The sequence below is a fragment of the Mauremys reevesii genome, linkage group 13, assembly GCF_016161935.1.
Source record: "Mauremys reevesii isolate NIE-2019 linkage group 13, ASM1616193v1, whole genome shotgun sequence".
Lineage (NCBI taxonomy): Eukaryota > Metazoa > Chordata > Testudines > Geoemydidae > Mauremys > Mauremys reevesii.
The window spans coordinates 32,111,245-32,123,702 of NC_052635.1; the positions used below are offsets into that span (position 1 = coordinate 32,111,245).

General features: G+C 44.1%; 1 protein-coding gene across 8 annotated transcripts in view; it reads right to left on the reverse strand.

Moving 5' to 3' along the window:
- Positions 1-12,458, reverse strand: part of SULF2 (sulfatase 2) — a 241,725-nt gene that overhangs the window by 13,038 nt on the left and 216,229 nt on the right. For all 8 annotated transcript variants that reach the window (XM_039498878.1, XM_039498875.1, XM_039498881.1 and 5 more), the window contains 3 exons: positions 6,307-6,550; positions 3,535-3,631; positions 2,035-2,129 (listed from right to left, as the gene is read on the reverse strand). In XM_039498878.1, coding sequence (XP_039354812.1) covers positions 2,035-2,129; positions 3,535-3,631; positions 6,307-6,550 — 436 coding nt within the window. The remainder of the gene's footprint in view (positions 1-2,034; positions 2,130-3,534; positions 3,632-6,306; positions 6,551-12,458) is intronic.

Below are 12,458 nucleotides of genomic sequence, written 5' to 3' on the forward strand. Positions count from 1 at the left end.
CAGAGATACCTGTTCCTCATAATAGCAAGAACTTTTTTCCCCAAAGGCCTCTATAGGGCACATCTCAGTATTTTTTCTTTTAATAATTGTTGAAAAACCCTTTTTCGAGCTACTTTAATTAATGGCAGGTGGTATTGCTGTCTGGTTTCTCTAAATATACTGCTCTGTAGAGCGCACACACAATACCACTGCAGATCTATGGCTGATATTCCCATGGTGACACCTGGCTCATTGGCAGACTCAATAGTAGCCGTATTGTCAGCTGTTCCTGGCACTCTTAAGTTGCTTTGCTGAGCAGCTTTCTTGAAAGCAAATTTTATTCAAGTACTTTAACAACTGATTTTACAAGACTCTCTGCTATGCTCGTTTGCCTGAAGCCCTCAGGAAGCTCTTAAATGCTCTCCCTATGCAATGTGTGTGCTGCCTTCCAATCCTCTTGGAAATTCTTGGGCACATTAGAAGGTAAGTGTGCAGAGTCCCTGATGCACAATCACTGTTTTGATATTAAACTATTGCACTTAGAATTCAGTTAGTAAGAAAAGTTTGGGTGCATTTAAACCAGTGCTGGCTGTATGGCTACAGGTACTCCGTACTAGCTGGAAAATGCCTATTTCTTCCAGCCAGCAGTTGCTAGACATTTTACTGCTGGTGTCTGAGGAAATGGATTACGATGCCCATGATTAAACTGAAGGGGGAGCAATTTGCTCTCATCTGACCTTTGCATTACTCCATTTGTGCAGTATACTTATTGAAAGCAGAGAAAGTGACACTGCTCCCCTTTGGAAAAGCAAGTCTAAAGTCAGAACAATGTGCTTAATGAATCATCTCTGTTCTCAGATGTCCCCACCACCACCACTTCATCTGAGCACAGAGTTATATTTGATCAGCTGGATTTAAACCCATGATTAAGGCTAACATTTAATCATGGGTATTTTTAGTAAAAGTCATGGACAGGTCACGGGCCTATGATTTTTTTTGTTTCTTGCCCATGATCTGTCCATGACTTGTACCATAAATACCCCTGACTGAATCGGCGCGGGAGGAGGGGAAGGACTGTGAGGGGGCACAGTACGGGGGGGAGCCCCTGGCACCAGCTGTCAGGGGAAGCCCTGAGGGCCCAGTGCTGCTCCCCCTGCCGCCTGGGGGCCCACTGCTCCAGCCGCCATGGGGGGGGCGGGGGGGGAGAGCCCGGGGCCAGGCACTGCTGCTGCCGGGCCAGATTGCTACTGGGAGCCGCTGAGCTGTGGCTGCTCCCGCCACCCCTGGGACGGCTGCTCAGGCGGTCCCCGGGGCCAGCTGCCAGAGCAGTGGCTGGTGTTGCTGGCCCCAGGGCCGTCCAAGTGGCTGGCTGCAGAGCTGCTCCGGCAGCAGCCAGTGTGGCTGTCCCCAGGGTCACCCAAGCAGTTGGCCCCAGGGCAGCCCTGGGGTTAGCCACACCAGCTGCTGCAGAAGTCATGAACTTAGGTCACCAACACTAGACCACAGGGGCAGCTTAAAAGCTAGTTAGAAGCTTGACCTCGTTCATCATTTTAAATGGCATTAATTAGTCCTGAATTAATTCATGAGAAACAGAAATGCCCAAGTTCTGCTACTTCTCTTACAGTGCAGAACTGAGTAATTACAAGCAGGACATTCCCAGTCAAACACTATAACTGTTGGAGTAGAGGGACAGGAGAAGGCCAGAGAAAAGACCTGTCACTTTGTAAAAAAATGTCCCCAGCTTTAAAATGTGCTTCTCTCAGCATCACTTTGATTATTTCAGATTCATAATCATTCATGTGTAACAGGAAGGTGGGAGGGAAGCCTCAGCTAAACTGGGCACTGGATTAAGAGCTCCTCTGCTGCAGCCCAGCTCTCTCAGGACATTAGCAGGTGGAACATACGCATGGTACTGCTTTTCTTTTAAAAGAACACAATCTGTTAGCATCATCAGCATTAATTCTGGTAAAACAGGTTCTTATCCTGCCTGCCAAGACTCATATCAGCCACAGTTGCATATCACAACTTGCTACTTTAATGTATGTGTGGAGATACCTTATCTTGTTACAGTCACACTCCTCTGGTCGCTTCTTCTTTAGATGACCTCTGACCTCCCTTAAGTTTTTTATTTTATTTTGCAGTGTTTCAATCTAACAACAAAAATCACAGAATGAATTGGTTGGGTTCCTACCTTCTCCCATCCATTCTATGTCCATTACATAATTTTCTTTCCCCACTCTTATCTTGCTCCTACCCCAATCATACTGATGCACATGCACGTACTTTTCTAGGCTTCTGCCCCAGGATCAAAATTACCAAAACTACTCCCCCTAAAGCCCAGGAGCAAACCTTCCTCTGGCTGCCTAGGATGGAAACCTGAGCTTGGAGCTATAGGGAAGTCAGTCCTTCTATTCCCAAAATACCAACAATGACCTATTTCGGGCAGGTCTTAACCACCATACTGAGCTCTGGCAGGTGAAAGTTATGACTATGTTCTGATTTGCATACAACTTCCTCCCATCATTCATATTTGCAAAAGGATGGATGTTACCTAGCAAAAGGAACAAGTCAAACTGAAGCCTTTAGGAGAGGTATGGCCCATTGTGAATTTGAAACAGGAACAGATTTCTCTCCTTTTAGGATTGCAAGAGAAAATGACAGGTCTCCACCATTTTACATGACAATCATTTGAAACCTCTGGCTGCATGGGGCGCAGGGCAGTGGTTAGTTTGATTGCATTGGCGTATGCATTTGTGGGAAAGGAGCGAAGTGCCAGACCATCATCTGCTCCTTCCCCTGTAATTGAAGGCAGTAACGTTGCTAGTGTGTTGGTACTGTTCACTCTAGCTGGCAGTGCACATTCATGCTCAAGAGATGGGTCTAGGGCTCCCACCTTGGCTCTTTACATGGGGAGACAATGCAAACATATTATCCAGGACTGAGCAAAAGGTTACTATCCCACCACCACTAAATAGCAGTTGCAGCATGGCAGGCTGGTGTACAGGTGGTGGACCCAGAACTCAAGAGGATCACACAAAGGATCCTGCCCTGTGACCCTATACAAGAAACAGAGGAGACAGGAGAGAGATGAGATGACACAATTTTCTTCCGCATTCCAACCTGCACATGCTTGTTAAAAAAACAGAGAGCTGGAACAAGAGGATGATACTGAAGAAGCTTGACTTAAGATTGCCCCTTAGTGTACTACCAAAGCTAATATGGTCTTCAGTATCTCCCATGGCCTGTGCAAGCTTTGCAGTGTAAAAGCATTCCCAGATATGATTTGCTGAGTGGTTACAAGAGCTCCTTCCCCTGTTCTCTGCGATGTTTTTGGTTTCAGCTTTTTCTCCCCAACATCTCCCTGTGCCCCAGTGACTGTAAATATTCACTGGCCTGAATGCAGAGACCCGCAGGGAGACCTCATATGACAACTTCTCTTCCAAATCCCTCATCTCCACAAACCAAGGAAAAACTAATCCAATTCCCAAATGCAAAAGTTAAAAATAATAAAATAAAGCAGCATATTACATACATACAGCTGTTAAGATCACTAACCTCATGGTCAATATGAAGTTTATGGTCCTTCCAAGCCTGCAGTGACTTGTACAGATCTGTGTCACACTGAACAGTATCATTCTCCAGAATATAGCATCTGTCCACAGGAGAATAAAAGTTTATTACATTGCACAGAGGAGCCAGCAACAGGAACATCTGCTTTTGATAACTCTGAGGCCATGTCTACACTTACCAGGATTGAGGCAGCTGAAACTGATTCAGCAGGAGTCGATTTAGCGGGTCTAATGAAGACCCGCTAAATCGACTGCAGAGTGCTCTCCCGTGGACTCCGGTACTCCATTGGAATGAGAGGAGTAAGGTAAGTCAATGGGTGAGCATCTCCCATTGACACAGCATGGTGTAGAAACTGCAGTTAGTCAACCTAAGCTACATTGACTCCAGCTGCATTATTCGTGTAGTGGCAGTAGTGTAACTTAGGTTGAATTACTGCAATAGTTTAGACAAAGCCTGAGTTCCAAAGCTCCAAAAAGCAAATGATACCAATTCAGCGATATAAAATAATGTATTAAGGGGCGGGGGAGAATTTGCTACAAATTTACCACGATAACACACAGCCAATGTGAAAACTAACTGGAGGGTAATAAACAATCACTTTGAATATCTTTGTAAACTATCATATACTGGCTATTTCCTATTGCTGCTCTTAGACTGGGCTACATAGACTTCTAAGTTACTTATCAAGCATATAGCTAACAGATGTTTAACTGATTCTAAAAGCTTCTCAGAAGCAGTAATCCCACAACACTTAACTAAGGCCTGGTCTATGGGGGTGGTGGGAGGGGGAAATCGATCTAAGTTACACAACTTCAGCTACGTGAATAACGTAGCTGAAGTTGACGTACTTATACCTACTCACTGCGGTGAGTTGACTGCTGCCGCTCCCCCGTCGACTCCACCTGCGCCTCTCGCGGTGGAGGAGTACAGGAGTCAACGGGAGAGCACTCGGGGGTCAACTGATCGCGTCTAGTCTAGACGCGATCAATCGACCCCTGCTGGATCGATTGCTGCCCACCGATCCGGCGGGTAGTGTAGACATACCCTAAGTGATCTATGAGAGAGACATACAAGAGAGGTTCCCCAGAAATAATGCTGGGCTTCTAAGGGAAGGAACTTTTACAGCTTTTACAATGGGGTAAAATTCAAAAACACCTAAGTGACTTATGAGTCTAAGTCTCATTTTCAGGAGTGACTTGGGCTTCTAAGTCCCATTGACTTTTAATGAGATTTAGAATCCCAAGTCACTGTTAAAAATGGAACTTAGGTATTTTTGAAAATTTTACACTAGGAGCTTAGCAAATACCACAGATAGGTATTTTTAAAGTGTAATTTGACAAAAAGCTCCCTGCCACGGCTTTCACCGATGGGACTCCTCAGGCAGGTACATTTGCAGCAGTGTTTGCACAACCAGCTATTTGGGAGCCACCTAATCAGGTAGCAGGATCAATACCATTTGATGCAGGAGGCCACTCACAGCACAAACAGCACATTCTGACTCATGACCGCACAGGGAGGGATCCTCAACTCCACTACCGTCAATGGAGCCATGCCGCCTTACACCAGCAGAGGAGCTACCCCTCGAAGCAGGAACTGAAGCGTGTTTATATGAGCTAATCAGTGAACAATTCAAAACAACCACCATATTGATAATGCAGGTCTGTCTGCAGATAATTCACAAGACGACAGCGACTAAGCTAATCAAACAAATTTAGCTGCAAATAGCTCTAGAGTTTACACACACAGGAGTAGATTTCTTGCTTCCCTGCGGTATTATGGTGTCTTCACAGCCCGGAGAATTCCCTCTCCCCACCCTCCAAGGCTCCACCTCACAATGCTTCTCTCCCCTCAGTCCAGCATTCGCATTCCCAGAATTGGCAAGAGGGAGGTGTGAGAGGAAGCTGCTTCCCCTAGAGCTCCGAGTGCGTTCTTGGAATAAGCAGTTACACTGACCTAGGGCCTTGCCCCAGTTACAGCCAACCCCTTGCACAGACCAGGTGAATCACTGAGTTCCACTGGACACAGGGTGACCAGACAGCAAATGTGAAAAATCGGGACGGGGGTGGGGGGGTAATAGGAGCCTATATAAGAAAAAAAAATTCGGGACTGTCCCTATAAAATCGGGACATCTGGTCACCTTAACTGGACAGCTTATCCTGGTCTCAGATAAGGATGATCATTCCTGGTGCAAACAGCAGTTGTGCCTGTTTACACTAGGGGACTGAATGGGCCCATCACTGATGGGTGAAATGGTGGCAAGTCTCCAGTGCAGACAAAGCTTAGAGCATGGGGCAGCCCTCTGCAGCCACACACCAGTCCCTGTGTGATGGCAAATCATCCATTGTGAAAAGCTCATGCTAGTGCGGGTGAGGATGGGGACTTCAGAGAAGGGAGAAAGAGGGACGTAAATGCACAGTCAGGATGGGATTTTCAAAAGGTCTGACTCAGCGCCCATTGAAATCAATGTGAGTTATACCACTGACTTCAATGGGAGCAGAGCTAGGCCAATGTGGAGAGTTTTGCAAAATTCCCACCTCCGAGCCCTCACTCTGCAGCGACCCTGGCTGAACCCAGGCAGATTCCCCCCAGCCCCCTCCAAATAAACGGTTTCTGGAGCAGCTGCACTCTGCCAAGCTGGACAGTCAGAGGCCAGGTGTCAGCATCCAAATTACTAGCTCACCAAAAGAAATGCACCTATTCTTTCTCAACCTGCCCCATGGGTGACGAGGGCAAATATCACACACGATACGCACTCACCTGTGAGTCACTTTGATTAAATTAGGGGCCGTATACTCTGCAATGCCGCCTGTGCCACTGTATTCTCCGATGTCCTTATCTTCCTCTCCTCCTGCAGCCTCCCCCTCTGCCTTGTGTCTTTTGGTGATATTCCTTGGTAAGACAGGTTGGTAGCCATCCTCTAAACCCAAATTATAAACCTCTCCATCTAGCTCAATGGACACAGAGCGAATAGAGCGATTCCGGACATAGCTTGGCTTGTACTCTGGAAGACAGGAAGAGAGAATGTGTGCTATAATTTGATCTTGCTTGAGCCAGGGTCCTTCCTCAGACACCAGCCAGACTGTGACATTTGGAATTAACTGGCCCACCTTCCAGGTTTGGTTTTTGCTGCAGCTGTCCTCAGAGCTGTTATCTCACTAGCACTTTCATGGGCAGATGGGTAACTGGGAGCATGAGAGTGTGAGGGCAGATACAGTGCAGATGGGCACAGAGAAGGCAGGGGGAGGAAGATATGAGATATTGTTTAGAGAGAACATAGTTCATTTTTAAAAATTGTTTTTACTAGGAGAGTCACCAGATGGCAGCAAAAGCTCAAAAAATAACCCTGATTGGTAGAAATGGAAGAGCTGCACTGTACTAGGTCATTCCTGTGCAGGCCACTATAGTGTTTTCTCTTCAGCATGTACTCCTGAGCTTTGTCCAGTTTACGATAAAGCTCCCAGGCAACTGAACTCCCATTACATCCCACAGAGACACTTTTGACAGAACTCAGAAAGTTTTTCCAGCATTCAGACTGACCCTTTTGCTCAACTTCACCTTTTTCCTCCCAGACAAGCTATTTTAGTTTTTAACCTCTCCCCTCTAATCAATCCCGCCTGGCCCTTCCTCATTTCCATTTCTTGTCCCTAAATTCCCTTGTTTGTCAATATCTTTCTGATGCTGAGTTGCCCAGAGCTGACTGCCTCTTCTACAGTCTCTCCAGTGCCACGTAGTCCCATACAACGCAGTGCCTTTCCGTACGCAGCCCAAACTCACACTGTTATCATTCCGCACCATGAGCTGTCCACAATCACTCATCAATCTGTTTGGTACTGCTGCTTTCCAAGATTCTTCTTCCCTGCTCAAAACCCAAGAGATTCTAGAGATGGTTCCAAGTTTACATCCAGATCTTGCCCTCGCAGAAAAAGGGATGACAGCAGCACAACCTAACTGTAAGCCACCACAGAAAGGCCCCTCTGCTTGCTGGTGCCTGATCCTTTCCTTAGCATCAAAGGACTCAGGGTTGTCTCAGGCCTCACCGGAATCAAGTCTCTTCCGGATTCCTCCTCTCTGTCCAAAGCTGAAAGCTAACAGAGTGTGTGCCCCACAAGAATGAGACTTTTGTTTTGCAGTCTGATGAAGAGAGATCTGGTGCTGCTGGCATGAAAAGAAACTAACCCCACCATGCTCAAAACAGACCTTTCAACAGGGGAAACCCCCATAGAGAAGAGGATAAAAAATGGGAAACATTAACTAGTGTGTTGTCTCACCAAAAAGGTAGACCGTTCAAATTAGTTATGTCCTATAATTGACACAGAACTATTTAGGGGGCCCATCTCTGATTTCCTGGTGAAGTTGGTCAGGAGGCTCAGGACCCATTCATGAATCTTGGTGGGCATGCAACAGCAAGAGAAACATCTCTTTCCTCCCAGTGCTAAGCTTTGGTTCCTGGCACTTAATTCCAGTTGATGTGCTACAGAAAGCAGAATACCAGCTGGATGATCTAGCGCTGCACTTTTTTCCACCCGAGGCTCAAAATGTATTGCTGATATTGAGCCAGGTGAATCATAGCGGAAGAAAAAAACATTTTAGGCTCCAATTCAGGAAATATTTGAATAGGAGGAGGAAACTCCCATCGTTTCAAAACCAGAAGGATGTTCCAAAAAGCTACACCCTGACAATTAGATTCAAAATGCAAACTCTTCTTTCTTTAGTTGCTCTCTTATTTCATCTTGTTATTCTCTGCCAATCAAGAGTTTCTCTTCCCTGTGAACTTCATGTACCCAACCTGGTGCACTGGCCTTTAGCATGCAGCTGCAAGGAACCACAGCCTACACATGTCCCTGAAGAATCCTCTTACACTCAGAATGCAGGAGAGAACTTCTCCATTGCAGCCATTCCCAGTCTCACCTGATGAAGAATGACTCAATCTGGTATGAGAGAGCTCACAAATCAAGTCATGTTTTTGTCATTGCTAGCATGATTCACTACCCACAGTGCTGGATCAGAGCATTTAATACTGTGATTTGTCCCAAATGCCATCTATTCCAAGAGGAATGGTTAAAATATTTTAAGTGATGAATTGTCAGCTGGGCCTCCCTGTTTGCAAAGTGAATTGTGGGCACAAATTCTAATAGTTATATGTCTAACCACCTGATTTGCTCCCCAAACTACCAAGTTTTGCTCTCCAATTCATTTGCCTGTACACACACACACACACACACACACACACACAAAAGTGCGTGCAGGGCCTCTGAATATTAGTCCTTATGTGCAATCCCTTGTCATCATAATTTTCTTACCAGGTTTCATAGCTTCTGCTCCAATAAGGCCCAGGAATCTCACATCTCTTTCTCCAGCTCTGTTCCTCAGAAGCTGGCTGATATCTTGCCTGTATTACTATATGGTTACATCCTCAAAGCTGAATCTAGAAACTGAGTTTGGAGAAATCGATCTATGCTAAAGGAAGCTAAATCGCTCATCATTGCACCATCTCTCCACAACTGCTATCCTTCTCCTCTTGTGTCCCTCAGCATGGGTCTGTGACTCTCTCTCTCTCGGGGGTGGGGGCAGGTACAAAGCTCCAGCTAGGACTGCCTCTGCCAGACGGAAGACTAAACCAGTCGATTCTTTCAGGAGTTATTTTTTGGTAGCAAAAAGTAGCAGCATCTGAGGTTTCAGCAATGGGTGGTGAGCATGCAATGCAGCACCTGGAATGATTATTCAATTACATAAAGAAACGCGGTAATGCTTTATTATAAAACCATAAACTTCATATCTGGCATAAACACGCACAGCCTTCAACTTTACATTAACTTCCCTCAAGCCACCATTCAAGCCTTATTACTAGTTTCCACCTGCCAAAGTCATGATTTAGCTGAGATCACTTAGGAATGATCGTTCTCTCAAGGATAACTGAGTACTGCAACTGCTGTATGTGGCAACTTCTCCAAAGCAGAAGCCTGGCTATATAGCAGAGATATTAGTGAAAGGCAGAAAGCTCTTGCACTTCCCTGCTGCTACCAATTCTGAATAGGTAGTTTGGATCTGATGTATTTTCCATTTCATAAATGACCATGGAAAAAGTCTTTTAGATTACTACTATGAGCAAGTATTCTGCTAATGGATTCTAACCATGGGGAATTTATTTTATTTGAATGGGCCACAAGGAAAAAAAAAATCTGATGCCAGCCAAATGTTTCCTATTATCATCATCAATATATTTTAACAGTGTTTTGGAGAAAGGACTTTTGAAAATTTTACCTAAGTGCCTTAGGTTCCTAGAGCCAGATTTTTAAAACTGGGGATTTTGCCACAGCAGTGGGATCTGACCTTCCAGCAAAACAAATCTCATGGAAGTTGCAATGAAAATACACTAACAATTTGTGTAACGCTCTTTCCTTCCTATTCAGTAAGTTATAGGCAGAAAAGTGGAAGTAGACCACGCACATTTGTTACTGCCATTATTCATATGCATTTCAGCATCACAGTAGGGGCAGAGCTATACCACATTTGTTATACAGAGTAACGTTCTACACCAGAAGACAGTTGTGTAATATAGCTTATTATAGTCTCACTATTGTTTAAATTTTCTTACTTCCAGAGAGCTTTGTTTCATATTTCTTAGTACAAAATCACAAGCCATCTAGAACTCAAAGGAAATTAAGAGGACAGAGAAATACAAAATATTCAAAGAACGCCCCGACTCGCACTAAAAAGCAGGTATACTCAGAGAACACACACTGCTGAAAGTCCTTTTTCCTTGCTCCCTATATATGAAGGAATTTCAGGTTAGCTATAAATGTACAGGTGCCCCAAATTGAGCTTAGCAGCTGAGTATCTCTACCCCAGAATTTACTCACTCTTGCTGACAGGGGTAGGTCAGGTGTCTAAATCAGTTTGGAATTGTTGTTTTAATTCTTAACTTGTGTTCTCTGTTTTAGTGAGCAGCATTTGCTAGGCCTGGAATGGGCTTGGAGCCTGATCCTGCACGCCCTGGGCACCCAACAGTTCTGTACATGTTCTCAGTCAGATGAAATTGTTCCTCATGATTTACCATTCTACCCAGTCCAGCACAGTCTGTAAAAAGTACATATTTTTCCAGTTCCCGTCCTAAGAAACATGAAATAGGTCACAAAAATCCAAGTACCCAACACTAGCATCCGGATCACCCTTTTTGCAGCGGTTTACCAATTTGGAGGAGAAAAAGGCTCCATTTTTGGTTATACCATTTTCTCCTGCCGTAACACTTCTCAATCCAATGAGCCAGCTTTCCACTTACGCTGTTTAAAACAACAAACCGAAAGTTACATTGCCCTGTGTTACTTTGTGCCCACTCACTTTCACAGTGTGATTTATTAGCTAATTAATGTGCATGTGCAAGAATTCCTGATGGCATTCCAGACAGTCCATGTCAGCTGACCCTAGCTCATCCATTCCATTGAACTCCATGCCCTGCTACAACCAGCTGTGGGAAACAAAGCATCGGAGCCCGTTTGTTTTACTCAAGAAACAAGAAGTGGTAACTTGATCATTAGACTCCTATCTTAGTCTCCCTAGGCTGATTGTTTTGAAAATATAGTCACCATGTTTCCTTACTGAGGCCTACAGCAGAGTACATGGCCTTACATTTGCTAATGATCCCATTTATTTGAGAAGTCACTAGGGTCTCTGTTCCCAGATTCCCACTCCACTTTAAAAAAAAAATCCTTTGCATTAACAATTCATTTTCAAACAATGACAATACCTGACTATGACTATACCTGAAATTAAAATCGTGTTGTTGTTTTGTTTTTTTTAAATAAAAAGAAGTTTCAGGGAGGAAAAAAAAAATCACCAATTATGACCCTAATTCAACAAAATATCTAAGCAGATACTTAAGTGCTTTGCTGACTTTGGACCTATGCTCCTAAACTTGGATTCTATATCCTATGCCTGGACACACGGGGCTAACAAAGAGGTTCAGTATGTCTTCTTGACTCAGAGGTGATCTAATTAGCTTCAACTTGTCCATCATCTCATTTGCACTAGGGAGATTGTACTCTACTCCTTCTATTCATTTATCCCATCTCATTCTGAACACCTCCTAGGAACTACACACTTACCTACACAGGCCTGGAAAATGTGTTTTCTGTTAGCAAGCTGAAATTTCTCCTTTTTTAACTTTCACTCCATGTCTTATCACTCAACATCTAGTAAAAACTCCCGCTTCTGAGCATATCACTGGGAACCAGAACTTCAGTGTTCTAATCCCAGAGATAACACCAACTTCTCTTGTACCCTAACCACACTTAACTTGTTTGCCTCTGTCTTTCGCATAGGTAAAACAGATATAATTACACACTTAACCACCGTATAGGGATGCTGTGAAGATTAGTTAATGTCTATGAAGTACTGTGCAGATGTACTTAATAGTATTATTTTGTCCCCACTTAAATATAATTTTTTTTGTTTTCCATATTAAGAGCCTTCGACCTGTCCCTGTAACTGAACTCTTTCTTTTCTGTGCCTTTAAAAAGTTAATTGAGCTGCAACTTCTAGTATTATTTAAAGATTATCTGCTGTGCCACATATTTAAACAGCAAGTGTAGCTGTGTAATTTCATCCTGGAACCAATAATTTTATTCACCTAAAAATCAGCTTAGTAGTTACTAACCATCTTGCAAGCCAAATATAATGGGAGAAAATCAACTTAAACTCTGTTTGAAGCTTGTGCCGGGTCATTATAGAGAAAGACTAATCTGCTAAATAATTAAGGCACTGCATTTGTGGAGTGAGACAAAAGCAACATTACAGACGAAAAATAATTCTGAGCTGCCATTTCCCTCTTTAATCTATAATTAGACTATGTACTTCAAATATAGATATTAGTCTGACTCAGGTTTAAACCAGAGCCAGTGAATGGGCTTTAT